Below are 17,709 nucleotides of genomic sequence, written 5' to 3' on the forward strand. Positions count from 1 at the left end.
ATGGACGCGCTTGTTTTTTGTTTTTTTAAAAGGTTCCTTCATGTAATAATCTGCTAGAGGGTGTGGGGGGGCCACAGCCCCGTCCTCCAGGGCGTGAAGCAGGTGTGGAGGAGATCAAAACTCCAGACATCCAGAGGCCCCCAGAACACAAGTGCATGGGATTATAAAATGTAAAAGGCAGGACTGGTAAAGTGAGGTGGTGCTGATGATTCGAGTAGCCTGTGGATTTTATTATTTTAATGAAACAATGATTTTCTGTTACATGCAGCCATGCTGTTTAGTTAAAAATGCCACATTCAGATAGATTAAACTGACACAGCAAATTGTGGTCACATTTTGATTTTTTTTAAAGATGAAATTTCAAATTCTAGTTTTGACATTATTTAAACTGATCTAACTGTTCTTTTGAAGTGCTACAAATAGTGCTTGAAGAGCCCCTGGTCCCATTTTCAGAGTGCTCCTCTCTGGTGCTTGTTCTTTCCTGTTTACAAACACTACGTCCTCCAAAGTTTTCGGCTTCACCCTTATTCCCAGTGTTGATATCGCAAGTCGTGCCACTTCTTAATTCTGATTGGCTGGTGAAAGACTTGTTTTTTTGACCAGCACAGCACTTTTTCAGAAGTAGAACTATTTTCAAATGAGAGCAGATTTGATTGAAGTAGTGAAAACAAAAACAACTAAATTGCACCGAGGTTGTTTTTGTGCCAAGGACTCTGAACACTGTCAACACTGATTTTTATACAATTTGTACAGAGAATAGATGCTTCTAGCATAAGTAAAATACTGCCTATGGAAATATACTACATGGGAGGGGCGAGCCCATCCCTGAGCCCATTTCTTCCTGTTAAAAGGGAGTTTTTCCTTCCCACTGTCACCAAGGTCTCATAGGGGGTCTTATGATTGTTGGGTTAGGGTTGGGTAGGGTCTACCTTACAATATAAAGCACCTTGAGGCGACTGTTGTTGCGATTTGGCGCTATATAAATAGAATTGAATTGAATGGACAAAAGTACACAAGATGTTAATGCCAGAGCCAGTTTGGAACTCTGCAGTTATCAAGTCAGGCATGGGTAGATGCTTGGTTTTATACACCTCTGGTAATGGGGGTGAATTAAAAAATGATGCGACTGTGTGGCCAAATACTTTTGTCCTTATAGTGTAGCCCCTAGAAAATCCCATCCCTCCTTTAGAAAAAAGGAAAAATCTGTAGAATAAATGCAGAAGGCCAACACCCCACTAAGACCCTCTCGGCTGGTTTTTCTATTAATTTGTCACCTATCTGTAGATATATTAAAAGGGTAGGACACACTCCCTATAAAGAAGAGGCTCTCACTCACTCTTATCACCTTCTATCATTTACCAGGTACTACATTTGCAATGAGGATAAAATCACATCAGCAAGACGCCACACACAGAAATCACATTTGCTTTTGATGGCATGGGACCACATAAATTTAAGATGCAGCCAATTTCCCTTGGCACAGATGTAAACATGAGCAAACATCTTTTTGACATTTTAGCGTTTTGATTCAAGTGCTATGTGCCACTCTGGGTACTGGAGTCAAATTTTAGAAGCAATACAGAATTGCTCATTTTCTGGATGTCATCGTGCTGCCATCTTCAGACTGCATCTTCAGACAAAATAGGCAACATATACTTCTCTGTTAAGCACAGCCTGTCTTTTAACCCCTGCCTTAGCGGGCCTCATGTGGGTTTAAAGCGGCTCCCAGTAATAGCAATGTCTTTCTGGTTTCCACTTTGGACACAAATCAGTCTGGCTCTCAAAGCCAGACCTCAGCTCTGTTGTCAGTAAAGAGAAATGGATAGCAAAAGAGACTGAAGGCCTTATATGAGGGTAGTTGCATGTCCCTTTTGATTAATTTTTTTTGTTTTAATTCTTGTACAGATCCATTTTGTCTGGTTTTGCAGTTGCAGGCTCTGTGTCTCCAGAGGCTTGCCTTCAGAAGCAGCCACAATTCACTCTCTTCTGTCTCTCTCAGTGCTATCGTTTTTATCCTGTTTCTGATGTTGATTTTGTGTTTGGTTCTCTTATCCTTGTCTTTGCATGCTTGTAGTCATAATGCTGATAGAAGGGGTAATACCAAAGGCAGAGGAAATTGAGGAGCTGAATTGAAGATCAGTAGCCATGGACAAAAAAAACAACATTTTTTTATTGTTCTTCCCTCAGGCTGTGTATGTAAGAACGTTTCAGTTGGAAAACAAGATTCACTGTCATTTACTTCTACTTTCTCTTTTCTTTGGCAGCCTGGTTGTAAGAGAAGTTGCTCGTTCTGTTAAATTGCCTTTTACCAAACTCTAAAGAGGGATTGAACAAAATTGTGCTGTATATATTTTTTCTGTACAGCTGAATCAGTCAAGCAAGTCAGTACAGTTGTGTCTGTGGCACTTAGAGTCGATCACCCTCTGATCCATTGGTCCTGACCTGTAGACAGGAATGTTAGCCCTGCTTCAGTCACTGAAAGTCTTCAAGATCAGAAGAACAGCTGTGATATAGTTAGTATTGATCACTAATTAATGGTTTTGGGTCTTTGTCGTTTTATTTTGTGCTGTGCAAAGGTTCTTCATACCGTGGACCTTTTGTCATTGACAAGCTTCTGCAGACATGCCCTCGCACTCCTTCAAAATAGCAGTATTCTCTATTGAAAAAATGTCTGACCTGTCACACAGGAGCAAGATAGATTCGTTTTAATCTAAAAATGCTTAAACCGCTGGCGATTGAACAAGACCCAGACAATAAATAAATGAATAAATAGATAAAAATAAGCTAGACTTAATGTCTTTAAAAGCAGTGATCATGCTAATTTCCTGCATTAGAGTAAATGCATCCCTTGCTTATAACATCTGCACTGAGACCCACGGGACTTTGTTGAAGCCCTCTCATTTACATTTTGCTAATAATTACTAAAAACAGCTACTCTGCCGAGGTGAATTCTGCAAAGAAAAATTAAATGCTTTAGAACTCAAAAGCTCGCTTTTAAATTTGTGATTATAGTTCTTAAAGGAAGTGCTTTGTAGCTTAGAAAAGCCAAAGAGCCGTTGCACAGCAAAGGAAAGCCTCAGCCTACCTACATTCCCTTCCAGCAAGTTTCCCAAAATAAATACGTGAAGCATGATGTTTTAGCCTGGAATGGAAACGGCTGTTAAAAATGTAGACAGAACATGTAGCTTTACTCTGAAATACATTTTTGTGCTACAAAAGATGCGGTCTAGCCAGTGTGTCGCTGGAATTTCTTTTGAGCCAATGTACCACCAGGAACACGCATTGTACACAGTGTACTTTGAAGTTAAATCAACAGATGTCAGCAGTAATGCTGAGCTTAGAGTGAAGTAGCGCCATGTTAGACTGAGAATTTATTACAATGAGACAATTTATTGTGTTTGTTTATTAGTGTTTCGCATTTTATTAAGTTGAAACGATTATAGATTTTTTCCTAATCAACATAAAAATGTCAGCCAACGTGATAGGGTTTTTCAGTTCCCTTCTCAGCAAACTCATACCAGTGAAGCACCAAGACCTATTGGAATATTGATGTTTATTTCTGAGAGAAATCCTCAACAAAAGTAAACCGTTCTAAATCAGTTCTGAAATAAGACGGCTTAAGATGAAGCTTATTTGCTGTGCAGCACCTCGGACAGTGCCCGTGACGGCGTGATCTCAGCTTCAACCCAAGTTATTTTTGGACTACTTACATCCTCACTCTTTCTGTGTCTACATGTTGTGTGATCCAATCCTATCAAATGCTATCTTTGCAAGTATCATTTCAAATTTTTAGTAATGCCCCCAAACCCCAGTGCTTTCCCCTTTTCTTACATTCCTGTCCTGTTTTGCCTCTGGCTCTCTCATCATAGCGTGTTCCAGTAGTGTCTTTCCCTCCAGCAGCATATCAATCAAATGAGAAGTAAAGAGGGAGGGGAGGAGGCTGTGGCTAGAGGAGGTGTCCTGTGTTCTCGCCTGTCTCATTTTTCGTTTTTAGCTGCAGAACAACAGTAGAAGAGAAGGAACAAGACAGATGGACGAACTGTGATGTCAGCCCCTCTGACAGGGCTTTTCAGCAAGACGTAGGCGCAGAGATAGACAGGAGCAGTACATCAGTGAAGCATGAGGGGCATGCAAGCATGCTTTCTTTATTATGACAAGTGTAAAGATAAAAGAATGGCAAAAGTGCAGTCCAGACTTCTATCCCTCAAAGTCATATATATTCAAATATTTGACTTGATTTTACTAAAGTGTTATTTTCACACAACCTGGGTTTTGTTAAAGTAGCAACCTCTGGTACTAAAAAATAAAACCAGTACGCAAGTGCCTGAAAGTAAGTAGCCTTTTATTAATAACCTATTTACAGTATTGTGCAAAAGTCCAGGAGTTATCAAGGTCTTTCAAAGTTTTTCTTTGCACATTGGCTGCTTTTTAAACTTATTTTAAGCCTGTTCTTGTACTTAATTTTCAGAGTAATGTTTCTTTGTTAACCCACTTAACACTGACCTATAAGTCATTCAGGCATAAAGGCTCATAACTCAAGGTGTGAACCAGTTTGTTACAAGCAGCTTGCTACAAAAACACATCATTTGTGTGAATTTCTTTAGTTGGATTGATGAAAAATGCCAAAGATAACACCGTTTGAGAGGCATAAAAAAGTATTTTTGAACCAACAAGGTGATTTCCAAAGATGTCTGATTGGCAAGAGCTTCATTTTTCAGCATGACACTGCAGATGCGGTTAGCAGCATACCGGGAATAGAAAAACACACAATGGAACATTATCAGTCATGGATTGTCCTCTCTGGAGCCCAGACCTCAGGAACATCAAAGCAATGTGGGATTATCGTGACCGACAGAAAAGAGAACAGAACAACAGGCAGGCAGCATCCAAAGCAGAGCTGAGAATATCCTTTAAAACGCCTGGATAACTATTCCTGAGGAATGCTTAAAGAAATTAAAGGAACGCTTGCCTAAGAAAATGTTGGCTGTATCGTGTTTTAAAAAAATAAATCACTGCAGATTTCAGATTTTTCAAATAAATAAATAAATAAATAAAGAATAAGGGGTGCTTTGAAACTTTTGCACAGTTCAGTATCTCAACTTTATTAAAGCTTAAAGTTGGAAGCTGTAGCAGCTAGCAGTTTGCTAGGCTTTGGTAATACAAGTCACCAAACTAATCAAATTAACCATGTTTGTGGTGTTTGTGTCTTTTGGAGCGTTTTAATTCAATTATCTGACAAGTAAAGATTAGTTTGTATTGAATTATACTAAAGCCCATCCAATAACTCTATATCTCAGCTTTTGTGAGTGAAATTCTAATTTCACTGCTTTATATAGCTACGTTATTAGATGTTTCTCTGCAATTCATCTTCACCATGAAAGCTTTATAGAACTTATTATTCCATTTCCTTGTTCAAACACTGTCACTCTTGCCACCAAAAAACAATATGATGACAACCAAAAGGCCAAATGTGAGGCTTCAAAATCAGTCAGTCAGTGACATTACATTCCTTTGTCTGTTCCATTTAATTTTATAATGAAAGAGGAGGTTGTTGTTTTTAATTAATGGTGCCATTCATGTCCACCCTATTGGGAAAGGTAAGTCTGCACTTAAGAAATATACATATGTGATGTAGATTTTTCAGACTTCCATCAATTCAGTGTAATATTTGTGTTCCCCTTAATGATATCAGAGATGGCCGTGCTGGTTTTAACTCGATATAAAGTGGAAGCTAATTTGACCAATAAATAAATCATTGCACTTTGGTAGTTTAGCATTTCTGGTTGTAAATCCAAAGCTATTGGAGTAGAGCAGGTTGTTTGCTAATTGGTTAGCAAATGTTCCACTCCTCTAGTCTGCATGTCAAGTGTCCTTGGGCAGGATACTGAATCCCAAATTGTCTGCAAAGCATTTTGGAAGGTCATTCCAGAAGCTTTGAAGAATGCCTTTTGATGTGTGTTTGGAATCATTGTCCTGCTGTTTTGTCTCATATGACCAAACAACCCAGAAGGCATTTGTCTTTTCCATGCGGGAAGCTGAAAATTTCAGTTGTGCTTGAAGGTGTTGATTTTAGACCAACTGCTTCTTTCTTGGTCGTGACCCTCTTGGTCCAAAACGATGTAAAACCTAACTCACTGTGGACAGTGATCATGATGTTCCAGTTTGATTTAATTTATTTTTAGTATTTGTTGTTTATTGTTTGTTACTAAAACCGTCTGTATAATTTTTTATGACACTCTATTAAGGCGTTAAACAGAAAATGCTGACTCTTGGCATCCTGGAACCCACATAAACAAGTCTGGCTGTGACCTACTTTAATTCCTCACCTGCGATTCAAGCTGCACTACACTATACTGCAACAGCTGAATAATTTGGTGTTTTCTGTAGCACAAATGATAAGGGATAAAATATTACTTTATTGCATTTTATATCAAAACAGAAGTTGCAGGCATGCAGACATCTGGAGGATGGTTTCTTAAAATCACACTGTGTTCAAATTGCCAGGGAAATTAGCCATCCAAACAAGTATGCTGCCTTCATGGTTACACAGCACCTTTGGCAGAAAACGTCTCCAGTATTATTCATTATTGAACCTTCAGCCCCCTTAACTTTGATGGCCTAGTGAAGCCAAAGTGTTGATTTTTTTTTTAAATATTAATAGCGCTTCTCTGTCAGAATAAATCGATGAAAGTTTCCTAACTCATACACACATACACGTGTGTTTTGACAGGATTTTCCTTCTTGCCTTTTGATAATAAATACAGAAGCTCAAGTGTACATTCAGCTTAGAAGCTATTCTCCCTCAATTTCACTGAATTTTCTATCTTTTCATGAGATCTCTGATGTCTAAAGGCAGATGACAAATAACACATGATACCAAACTTTGTTCTTTAAGCTCTTACAACAGTTGTTCAGCACAAGGTGGCAAAGCATAGTATCAGCAAGTATTCCATGACCTTCTCTGAGTAAAGTTGTTTTGCCCTTACTAAAGCTATCCACTGAATCCGTGCCCCTTTCCTGAGGGGGTCGATGCTGGTCCAGTGCCTGGTCATTTAGCTCTCACTGAACCTCATCCCCTCTTTTCAATGTCTCTCTTCCTGTTACTAAGTTGCTCTGTACCTTTGCCAACTAAGCAAGGTGTCACAGAGGACAACAGGAAAGCAAGGAACAAGGCAAATAAATAAAAAGGAAGCCTTTGGCGAATATTATTTCATTGTTTCATATATCACTAGTTATTTTGGGGGGGCTTTAGTGATTTCTTATGGGTTAAATTGTTCTTTTACATTAGAGGCCATCGATTGTAACATGTAATGGAAAAGAGAATTATTTTAATATGAAAAATGACCTTCAGTTTTTAAATATGCAGCCACCTTAACATGTATCTGCTCTTTATGTCTGCAACTGCATTCATGTTTTTAGAGGCAGTTACACGTAAGGCCAATTTGGGACGGCGCTGGTTTCATCTATCTGTTACCACGATAGTTATTTTGGTGCTCAAACATATTCTTTGTTACACTGACTCTGTTCAAACATGACGGAAGCATTATGGAGACCTGCATTAAGTGAGAGCTGCACTTCTAGTTTCCTTCCTCTCTGAGACAGGAGCACAGCTGGAGAAAAGCAAGGTGCTGGAAAATATTATCAAGGCAGAGGAGTATTTGCAACTGCCTTCATGATGAAATCCAAACTGTATTTCAGCACTGACTCTTTGGGTCTAACCCCTGCCTATGTAACACAAGAAGTAAGTCACCTAATACATTTTTTCATGACTTTAATAATTGATTTCTCCTGTCTTTTTTTTTTTTTTTTTTTTTTTTTTACAATGCCTGACTAAATATACATCCATACAGCAAGGCTTTAAAATTGATAAATTCCTTGAGTAAGGTTTTGTCTTTATCTCTGATCCTAAAAATTGCTTGCATAAATTAAGTACACAACTTCTAAACTTACAGTTGGCTTTACTCAATGGCATTGCCTCTCCCGCATGGTTTTGTTACGTCCTTTTTGTACATTACTGGCACTGTATTTGCAACCGTAGTGTGTGCTGGGTATTGGTCTGCATTTGGTGTTTGATCTGTGGAGAATTTGTTTTATTTTATTTTGAAAGTCGACGTGGTGCCCTATGCACTCTTGTGTTCTCCTTGCCAGCTTCGGTGAAAAATAGACTCCTCACATCTTCTTAGCGAGGCTCAAAATCACTTCTAAAGCATTGTTTTGAGCAGCTGTGATCATCTGAATTAAGCAGAGCCGCAGCCGTGCACCATGGATTCAGACATTACACTGCATCCTCTAGACACCAGTAATTGATCAACACTGGTCTTTTAATTATGCTTGATGTGTGCAAACTGTTCTGTGTTCAGCGGTTATTACTGACAAGGGATCTCGCTGTTGTTTAACTTGAGTCAAAAATAGTAGAAGCTGAAGGCGTGACAAATTAGTGAGGTCATTTTGTGGCAAATTTGAATTGCATATGTGTTTTGGGTTTTAAAACAAACAAGGCGAATACACCTCAGATAATCCCTGGCTGAGTTATAACAAACTTCAGGTTCATATAACACTGTCTGAAATTTCATTTGCATCTTGGAAACAGCAGATGGAAAATTCCTCTCAATATGAGTTACAGAAGGGTAGCAAATTAAAGGTGAAATCCTATGATTCATACTGTGATTCATACTCTGTTATTCTGTTAATGGCATTTTAGCTGGCATGGTGTGGGTCCACTTACCCCGGGGTCACTCCCTTGATACTCTGGGGTGGGATTGTTTGGTGGCACATGAACTGCCGGGGGAAATGTAAATGGTAAAACTCAAGAGTCTGGTTTTTGCATGGAAAATAAACAGGATTAACCAACAAAACATGCTGACCTATGTCTGTGAAGGTGCTGACCTATATACAAACAAAATGCTACTTGGATGCTGTTTAAAAAATAATTTTAATTAATAATTAAAGTTTTGGGGTTTGGAACATGAACTTTTTTTTGGCTTTCTGAAGTGAGGCATGCCAGGATAGGTTTTGCAACCATTGCCTTAGAGGGAAGGGTGACTGAAAATCAATGCAAAGTTGTTCTCAGTGATCTCTTTTATCCTATGATGAAACATTTTTATGCAGATGGCAATGATCTCTTCAATAAAAATGCCTCTATCCATAGGGCACACGGGTTTACTAAATTCTTTGAAAAATATGCACATGATGTAAGTCAGAGGCTAAGACCTTTACAGTCAGCAGAGCTTAAACCCACTATGTGTAGCTGTTGCTGTTCTGTGAGTCTATTGTGCAAGTGGTGTGATATGCCCATGTAGAAGGAAGGCACTGCAACGCTGGACTTGCCCTTACTCTGGGCTCCCTCTTTATTCTGGCAACTGGTACAAAGAAAACAGCACACAGTCTTCATCAACAGTGTGCAAAGCAACTGCAACATTCAGTTCACCAGCTTGGGACTTTTTTTTTCCCTTTTTCTTTCCAAACATAACACTTAACAAATGACTAAGATATATTTATACAACACAACATCAACAAAGTCTTTCTTTTAAAAGTTCTAGCTGAAACCAAACCTGTGATCGTATAGTAGCAGTATTATTTATTTATTTTTCTCCTTGTGGTAAATGAGTGATAAGTAGGGATGGGTACCGGTGTCGGTTCTGACATAAACGGTAGTAACCAGACCGAAAAGCAGCGCACATTTCGGTGCTTTATTTCGGTGCTTTTTTTTCCTGAGCTGTGATACAATTCTAGCCAATCATTTTACGTTTCCGAGGATAGTAGGCGGGCCCAGGTACGTACGTTCTTTTAGAGCAGAGCTACAGATTAAAAATGCCCAAGGCGAAGCGGTCAAAAGTCTGGCTGTACTTCACAGCAAAATATGCAAACTCAGCAGCCTGCAACAAGTGCTTTAAGCTGATACTGTGATACTGTCAAAGGAGGTAACACCTCAAATCCGATGAAACACCTGGCGACGCATAGCGGGTTTTTTTAAAAGCCAAGAAATGCGCCGTATTTGATAGCTTGCTGCGAGACCTCACACCGTGCACATCCACTGCGGGTGGGTTGCCTGTTATGCAACATCCCCCAAAAACACGAAGAGGAGAGTCCTGGCCCCTAGCCCTGCCAGTGTAGCAGAAATGATGACGGATGATGATGCAGCAGCAGCTGTTCTCTGCGTGAGTAGCTTAATGTTGTTCGTGTGTAATTTACATTGAGTAGGCTAACCACGTTATTACATTAATGCATGTAAGGTGAACTAGCAAACATCATCATAGCTACATGTGGCTGTCTTCTTGTTTTAATGGCAGATACTCCCTTCACCCTGGCCAAAAAGGCTAAAATGACCAAAGAAAAAGTGGAAAACAGTTAAACATGAGAGGTTTAGGACAAAGTTTATGTTTTTTCCATTGTTTAAGCACTGCTTCCAGCCAAGAGTGATACCATATATGCCCCATAGCTGCAGAAAAGGCTAACATTGTTATGTCTGTGAAGGTTCTCCGTCATCCAGGTCATCGTAGTCAAAGAAGCTTGCAAAGAAAAGCGTCTGGACTTCTTTAAGTTGCTTGAAGACGTTTCACCTCTCATCCGAGAAGCTTCTTCAGTTCTAAGGTCAAATGGTGGAGAGTCCCAGATGTAAACCTAGTGGGAGTATCCCCCCACAGAGGGACAAAAGGACCTCCTGATGATCCTCTAATCGCCTGAGCCAAGGTGTGAAACTGGGTGTGGGTCCCAATCAGCCAGAGTTTCGGGTGTGTTCATTGTGAAACCTGGCCCCACCTTATCATGCGAATTCCTGAGATCAGATGGCCCAGGATGTGAGTGGGCGTTAAGGCGTCTGGGAAGGGATCTCAAAACTGGATTATAGATGGCAGAGAGTTGGTGTCGTAAACCCCCGCCTCTGTTCAAAGATGGTCGCTCACAGTGGACATAGATGGCTTCTTTCACTCCTCTTTCAAACCATCTGTCCTCTCTGTCCAAGGGCTTCGTAGGTATTGTTGTCACTGAGGAGAGTAGTGATCTTTGTATGGTAATCTGTAGTGTTTAGCACCACGGTGCATCTTCCCTTATCAGCTGGTAAAACAGTGATGTTGTGGTCTTTGCTCAGGGAAGCGACAGCCTTCTTTTCCTGTATTGTGAGGTTGGATGGAGGGACTTTGGCACTGGAGAGCGTGGCTGAGACTTTCATCCTGATTTGCTCTGCTTCTGTCTGTGATAATTTATTAATCCGTATGGCAGATTCTGTGGCTGTGATGAGGTCCACTATGCGCTTGTCCACTTCACAAGCGCATGGCACAACACAGAAGAGCCACCTCCACAGGACAAGACTCAGCAGTCCATCTGCATCTTAAGGATAAAGGACACTCTTTCGAGGATGCCAATGTTCACATTTTGGACAGAGAGGACAGATGGTTTGAAAGAGGAGTGAAAGAAGCCATCTATGTCCACTGTGAGCGACCATCTTTGAACAGAGGCGGGGGTTTATGACACCAACTCTCTGCCATCTATAATCCAGTTTTGAGATCCCTTCCCAGACGCCTTAACGCCCACTCACATCCTGGGCCATCTGACCTCAGGAATTCGCATGATAAGGTGGGGCCAGGTTTCACAATGAACACACCCGAAACTCTGGCTGATTGGGACCCACACCCAGTTTCACACCTTGGCTCAGGCGATTAGAGGATCATCAGGGGGTCCTTTTGTCCCTCTGTGGGGGGATACTCCCACTAGGTTTATTTCTGGGACTCTCCACCATTTGACCTTAGAACTGAAGAAGCTTCTCGGATGAGAGGTGAAACGTCTTCAAGCAACTTAAAGAAGTCCAGACGCTTTTCTTTGCAAGCTCCTTTGACTAACATTGTTATCTTTTTACAAAAAACAGCTGAACATGAGAGGTTTTTGGACCAATTTTGTGTTCTCCATTCTTTAAGCACCGGTTTGAGCACCGTTTGAGCACCGGCACCGTTTCAAAAGTACCGATTTGGCACCGGTATCGGATAAAACCTAAACGATACCCATCCCTAGTGATAAGAGACATTATATCTCCTTTTTCCTAACCAACAACAATAACATATAAAAACAGCTTTTCTATTATAAAACAATCATCATTGTTCATCATTTTTTTTCCCTATACAACAGCATCAATTAAAAGTTATACTTAACAGCGCCTACCTGGTACAAAGAAAACAGCACACAGTCTTCATTAACAGTGTGCAAAGCAACTACAACATTCAGTTCTGTTAAAAAGAATTATAACAATTACAATCTCATAGAGAAACATTAGAGCAAGTCAAAAAGCACCCGATTAGCTAACGAGTATTAGCTTAGCATGCTAACTAAAAATGCTACTCGTGAATAAAGTTACTACCCATGCATCAAAATGCCTGTAACTTTCAGGATACATGCTAGTACTGCTTACAATCAAAATACATGTTGACAATTACCACTATAAGAATGTTTTCATTAATACACATACAAAATTGACAACAGTATCGCTCACAAGCACCTACCACCAGCTTGGGAGTTTTTTTTTCCTTTGCTGAGCCATGCGCAGTGCAGCAATTTGGAACCTTAACAGTTGCAGTAGCTGTGTTTGTCCACCAGGTGGCTCCAACTATTCACAAAGCACATCAATTTTGAGGAAATTCATTAAGCTATTTTCTAACTCTGTTACATCCACCCCCGCAGAATTTCACTCAAAATTATAGATGCACAACCCACAGCATCCACCAAAATCAACAAACTAAAAGAGACACAAAAGAAAACAGACCCGACATGGTTATATAGACACACCAACTCAAGAAGTATCCCCAAAAGGATGAAGCAGAGTGAGTGGCGCCAACTCACTACAGCTCCTGGATGCCGGATGCTGTCTACACCCCACACAAACCATGTCCCACAGAAAAAGAAATGTCCCCGCATCGGGACCGAAGTTCAAACATGGTGGTGCAATGGAAAACCAGAATGGAACAAAGAATACACCAAACTGGAAACCACAATGTAGAAGAAAACCCTTACTGAAAAACCTGAAGTATTGACTTGGAGACTTTGCCAATTATCTGACTGGCATCATTAACGACCTCTTGAATGGACATTACATGGAGCAACCGATTGACTGGTTTGACAATGCGTCCAAAACGAGATCTGACTGGTTGTACATCGCCAGGACCAGATTGGTTGGAAGGCGTGAGTTGTCTGTTCCCTCCCTGAATGATGGTCGAAGGGGCCGATAAGCAGGCTCGTACAGAGGTCACTGAACTGGCCTGATGGTGCAAAACAAAAATGAACATGTTTATTGAGCAGTTTGATTATTTTACTATTCTGCAAGATTTCCCCTTTGATTGCTATGCTAATAGCATTTATTAGGACAATACAGTCCGAGTGTGCACACTTATTATTGCAAGTAATGCGGTTTTCTTGTGCTGTCATTCTTTGTTGCATGAAGCCAAACCTGCCAGGTGTGCTGAAAAGAACACACAATCTGTATTTGTCCTTGTGTTTCTACAAAAGCTCACAGATGATCAGATGTTCATATTTTAGTAACCAGTTTTTTAAGCCAGAATGTGACTGCATTTCCAATGCACATTTTTTTATTGATTTTTGATCTCACCAACTTTGAAATTATCATTTTGTTTTCCTTTTATGCTGGAAATCTTTTTAATATTAATCAACTGGAACTCGCTTCTCTCCTATATAAAAGCAAACTTTAAGATCACTTTCCAAAAGCTTGTTCTTGCTAGCCTAATGACAACATTCATCGACGTGAGAGCACCAGTAGAAAGAAAATGGAAATGGACAAATCCCCACAGACGTACCCTTGGCTGAACTAAACGGCGTGCCAAAGGAATAGTGTATCTGCAGGGAGACCTCATTGTTGGGGGTTGTCAGTTCCACTTATCCAGACAAACCCTTAGCTTAGTCTAGGGACTGATAGTGGTTAGATCTGAGCTGGAACCTCAGGCTTTTAAAGGGCTCAGCAAAATGGCGTCTCACTCCCTAGAGGTCATAATCTTTAGGCATTAGTCCCTCATCTACCTCTCCGGCTTCATCTCCAGATGTCACCATGAAGCCATTACCTCATCCCCACACCTTCAGAGAGATGCAGAGGGATCATCGTCAGGCTCTCAGTAGCCCTGCCCTGTCACTATTAATATCTCTCCTCTTTCCATCTCTCTCTCTTTGTAACTCACAGCACCTTTTCCTCTCTTCCCACTCATTCTCAGCTCATTTTGAAAATCTAGTTGACAGAACACAGAGGAAGGAGACAGAGAAATGAGTCAAGGAAGAGCATTTCCTAGGACTATCTCACCTTGGAGTGTCCCCAGATGGAACGAAAAATGTGAGTAGGGGCCAAGTCAGTGTTTGCAGAGGTGACATCCATTCCAGACTTATTTAGATTACATTAGTTGTCAAAAAAGAAACAGATGGGCTTTTAAAGAGTGTGATGTGACGCTCGTTTAGAAGATCTCACTCACGTAATTGTGCATATGTCCACACATATTTGAGTTGTGCATGTATCAACTTGTAAATGTTGGGCCAGAGAGAAAGAAAAACCAAAGAAAAAGCAAAGGAGAATGACAGCATAGGAGAATAGCAGATCTATGCTGTGCTTCCACTAACAAGTCACTGCTCTCTGGAGAAAATAGTTTGAAAGAGCTGGGGTGTCAAGTTTGTAACTGCAAGTCCAGACAGAAGTCTTTGCTGCATTTAACCTTCTGGACTATGACTTCAGTGTGCCATAAAACACTTATCATCTCAGGGTCAACTTGCTGATCGTTTAGTCAAGGATGCTCTCATCCAATTAAACTCTGACAGATCAGACAGTTCTTGGTCTTACTTATGTAATGTCAAAAACAGGAACCAGCTATTAGGAAAACCATGTCAAACAATGTGAATGTGGCTTCATTGGTCATTGCACGTGGATAAAATTTGAGTGGAAGCTCTCAGAAATTTGCATATCACAGCTATAACTAACTTGTTTATGTGTTCTGTCAAATTTGTGAACCTATCAGAAGTTAATTAATTAGTGGTCCAGACCAAATCTGTATTTAATGTGTTGTTGTTCCACAAAACAAAATAAAGAATTGCTGTGATTGACCGTAGCCAATACGCCAAGGCAATACAATGTTACTCCTTGTGATGAATTTAAAAGCCTTGATGTTTGCTTGATTGCTTATTTTAAAATTGTACAAAATTATCCACATTACACCAAGAAAAATTCCTTCTTTAATCTTCAGGAGCGATTGACTTTTTTCGATCTAAAACCTCTTTTGCATGTAAAATTATTTGAATGTGGAAGCTAAAAGGAAATTTGTCAACAGTGCTGCTGGTATCTTGATTCTGTCTGCTCCAGATGGAGTCTGCTCTTTTTGTTACTCGTTTATGGATCCTTGCTGGTCGTTCATCAATCCAAGAAAGGATTTGTATTATTCACAAAGAGTCTGCCAACAACGACTTTTGAAAATCTGGGCGATTATTCACAAAAATAAGACCTGAATGATGTGGGCACAAAAACATTCTCTCACACACACACACACACACACACACACACACACACACACACACACACACTAGCACTCGGTCCTTACATTGCAGAAGGCATATTGCAAATGTTTAATTCAGTCCCAGGAAAACTCACATCTAACAGAGCAGTTTTAATATTTGTAAAATACAAGTAAATGTTGCAAAGGAGAATACTAGACAAACAAAATATTTGACTACTTCTTTTTTTCTCCTCCCCTTTGTGAGTGTGGACGCTTCATCTCTTTGCTCTTGAATGCTTTGCTTCTTATATTGATTTTTATGCTGATTTTTTCCCTTTTTTCCGTGTGAGCTTACCTGCGATAACTTCTGGACACTTGTAGATCATTAGGACTAGAGTGTTCTTAACAGAAACAGCAACATTTTATGGTTACCTTGTCCTCAGCGCTCCGTGTGTCTGTGGCCTAGACACAGCTGAAGCCTGATTACAGCGTCTGGGCACCGAGCAGCCTCAATAGCCTGGAAAGGTGCTAACCGCTAGGCTTCTTAACCTGATATAGATGCTTGTAGACTGATTCAGTTTCATTAGACAGAGCATTTATGAGGTTGCTTTGTCGTGTGTCCCTTTTTCTGTTTGATGGAAGACACCAGGACCAAAGCTGGTCCATACTCTCTTTCTTTACACAATAGTAAGAGATAAGAGAAGAGATTAAAAGTGAATCTATGGGCCTTGCAAGAATAGAAAGGGGGATAAGAAGGATGCTGACCTTTTAGTGATTTTCTTTCTCTCTTGTTCTTTTAATTCTTTCTGTCTTATTCTCTCTTTCTCTCTCTCCCTCTCACACTCACACACACACACACGGTGGCACATATATACTCCTATCTATCTATCTATCTATCTATCTATCTATCTATCTATCTATCTATCTATCTATCTATATATATATATATATCTATATATATATATATATATATATATATATATATATATATATATATATATATATCAAGACTTTTTTTTACACTTTGACAAACACGTGGGATTGCTTTTGTGAAAATTTTATAACTCCAGGCAAGCCTCTAGCATGGCCTGAGGGGAGTAATGGGTCGTATATACCATTGAAGTCAAGCGCATCAAACCACTTCCACTATTCAATTAAATCCCTGGCCTAAGTGGCAGGGTTGAATCACGTGAGAAAACAGCACACACAAATATACAAGGAGTGCAAATATGCACGCAAACACACATGAAAAAAAAAAAAAAACACAGGCTAGTGCTCACCTACTCACCTCACCTGAATTTATATCTAGAATATGGTCCCAAACATCCATGGAAGTGCACATGCACTCACACACATACTTTTGGCCTTTGTTTTTGGAACAACAGAGGCTATCTACAGGAATACAATACACAGTGGATTGCTAGGAGAGAAGAAATTGAAGCCATTAGAAGCCTTATTACTTTTTTATCAGAAAGTGGAGGATAAGCTTGTAGAATATAGATGGGAAAAGAAGCACTAAGACAAAAGGAGATCTAAAAATGGGAGGGGGTGGATGGGGTAATAAAAAGAGAGCAGAGTAACGCCAGACTGATATAAGTGAAAAGGGAGAAAATGGTGCGCAAGAAACAAATAGGAAGTTGCTGATGAAAAGTGAATGAGGAGGAGACTGGGAGGAAATAATCAAATTCTTGCACATCTCAGCTCAGTTCTGTCAGAAAAAAAAAAAAAAAAGAGCGTGAGCCATGGGTGCCAGTCATCTGCTTGGCAAGAAACTGCAGAGAAGCTCTGTGTCCTCTGCTCCTTTACTATCCTCCTTCAGCCCATTTACTTGGCTCGCATAGAGAGAGCCGCAGAGTAATTGTTAGGACAGTAATCGTGTGCGTGTGCGCGCACCCGTGTGTGGGTGGGGGGTGTTAATACTGATGAATGAGGCAATGAATGACTCCTGGGAGAACGTGTAGATGCTTGTGTGGAGTGTGTTTTTATGTGCCTAAGTCTAATTTATGTATTAAGGTGTGTGTGTGTGTGTGTGTGTGTGTCTGTAATTTGCATTTGGTACACATTTGCATTTTTCCCTACCTGTGTTATTTGTGTCCAGTGTTGTGTCAGTATTATGTACAGCCAAACCCTGCACCTGATTTGCACTTTATAGTCTGTTGGCCCACAGTGTTGACTGAGAAGCCGAAGCCACATTTTTATAGAAGGGTCAGGGTTGAGGTTAACATTGCACTTCAAAGCTTTTGCTGCA

The 17,709-nt window shown here is 40.1% G+C and overlaps 1 protein-coding gene across 8 annotated transcripts in view; it reads left to right on the forward strand.

The window, feature by feature from the left end:
- The window catches only part of sdk2b (sidekick cell adhesion molecule 2b), a 293,816-nt gene that overhangs the window by 161,025 nt on the left and 115,082 nt on the right, over window positions 1-17,709 (forward strand). Inside the window, exon 1 of one of the 8 annotated variants that reach the window (XM_085416878.1) lies at window positions 14,071-14,317. The exons of the other annotated variants lie outside the window; for them this stretch is intronic. Within the exon in view, the coding sequence (XP_085273004.1) occupies window positions 14,251-14,317 (67 nt within the window). The 5' untranslated portion in view covers window positions 14,071-14,250. Of the gene's footprint in view, window positions 1-14,070; window positions 14,318-17,709 lie in introns of those variants that run through there. 8 annotated transcript variants of the gene reach the window in all.

Source organism: Rhamphochromis longiceps, linkage group LG8, assembly GCF_057381845.1.
Source record: "Rhamphochromis longiceps isolate RC_006_pf linkage group LG8, R_longiceps_female_GT1.1, whole genome shotgun sequence".
Lineage (NCBI taxonomy): Eukaryota > Metazoa > Chordata > Actinopteri > Cichliformes > Cichlidae > Rhamphochromis > Rhamphochromis longiceps.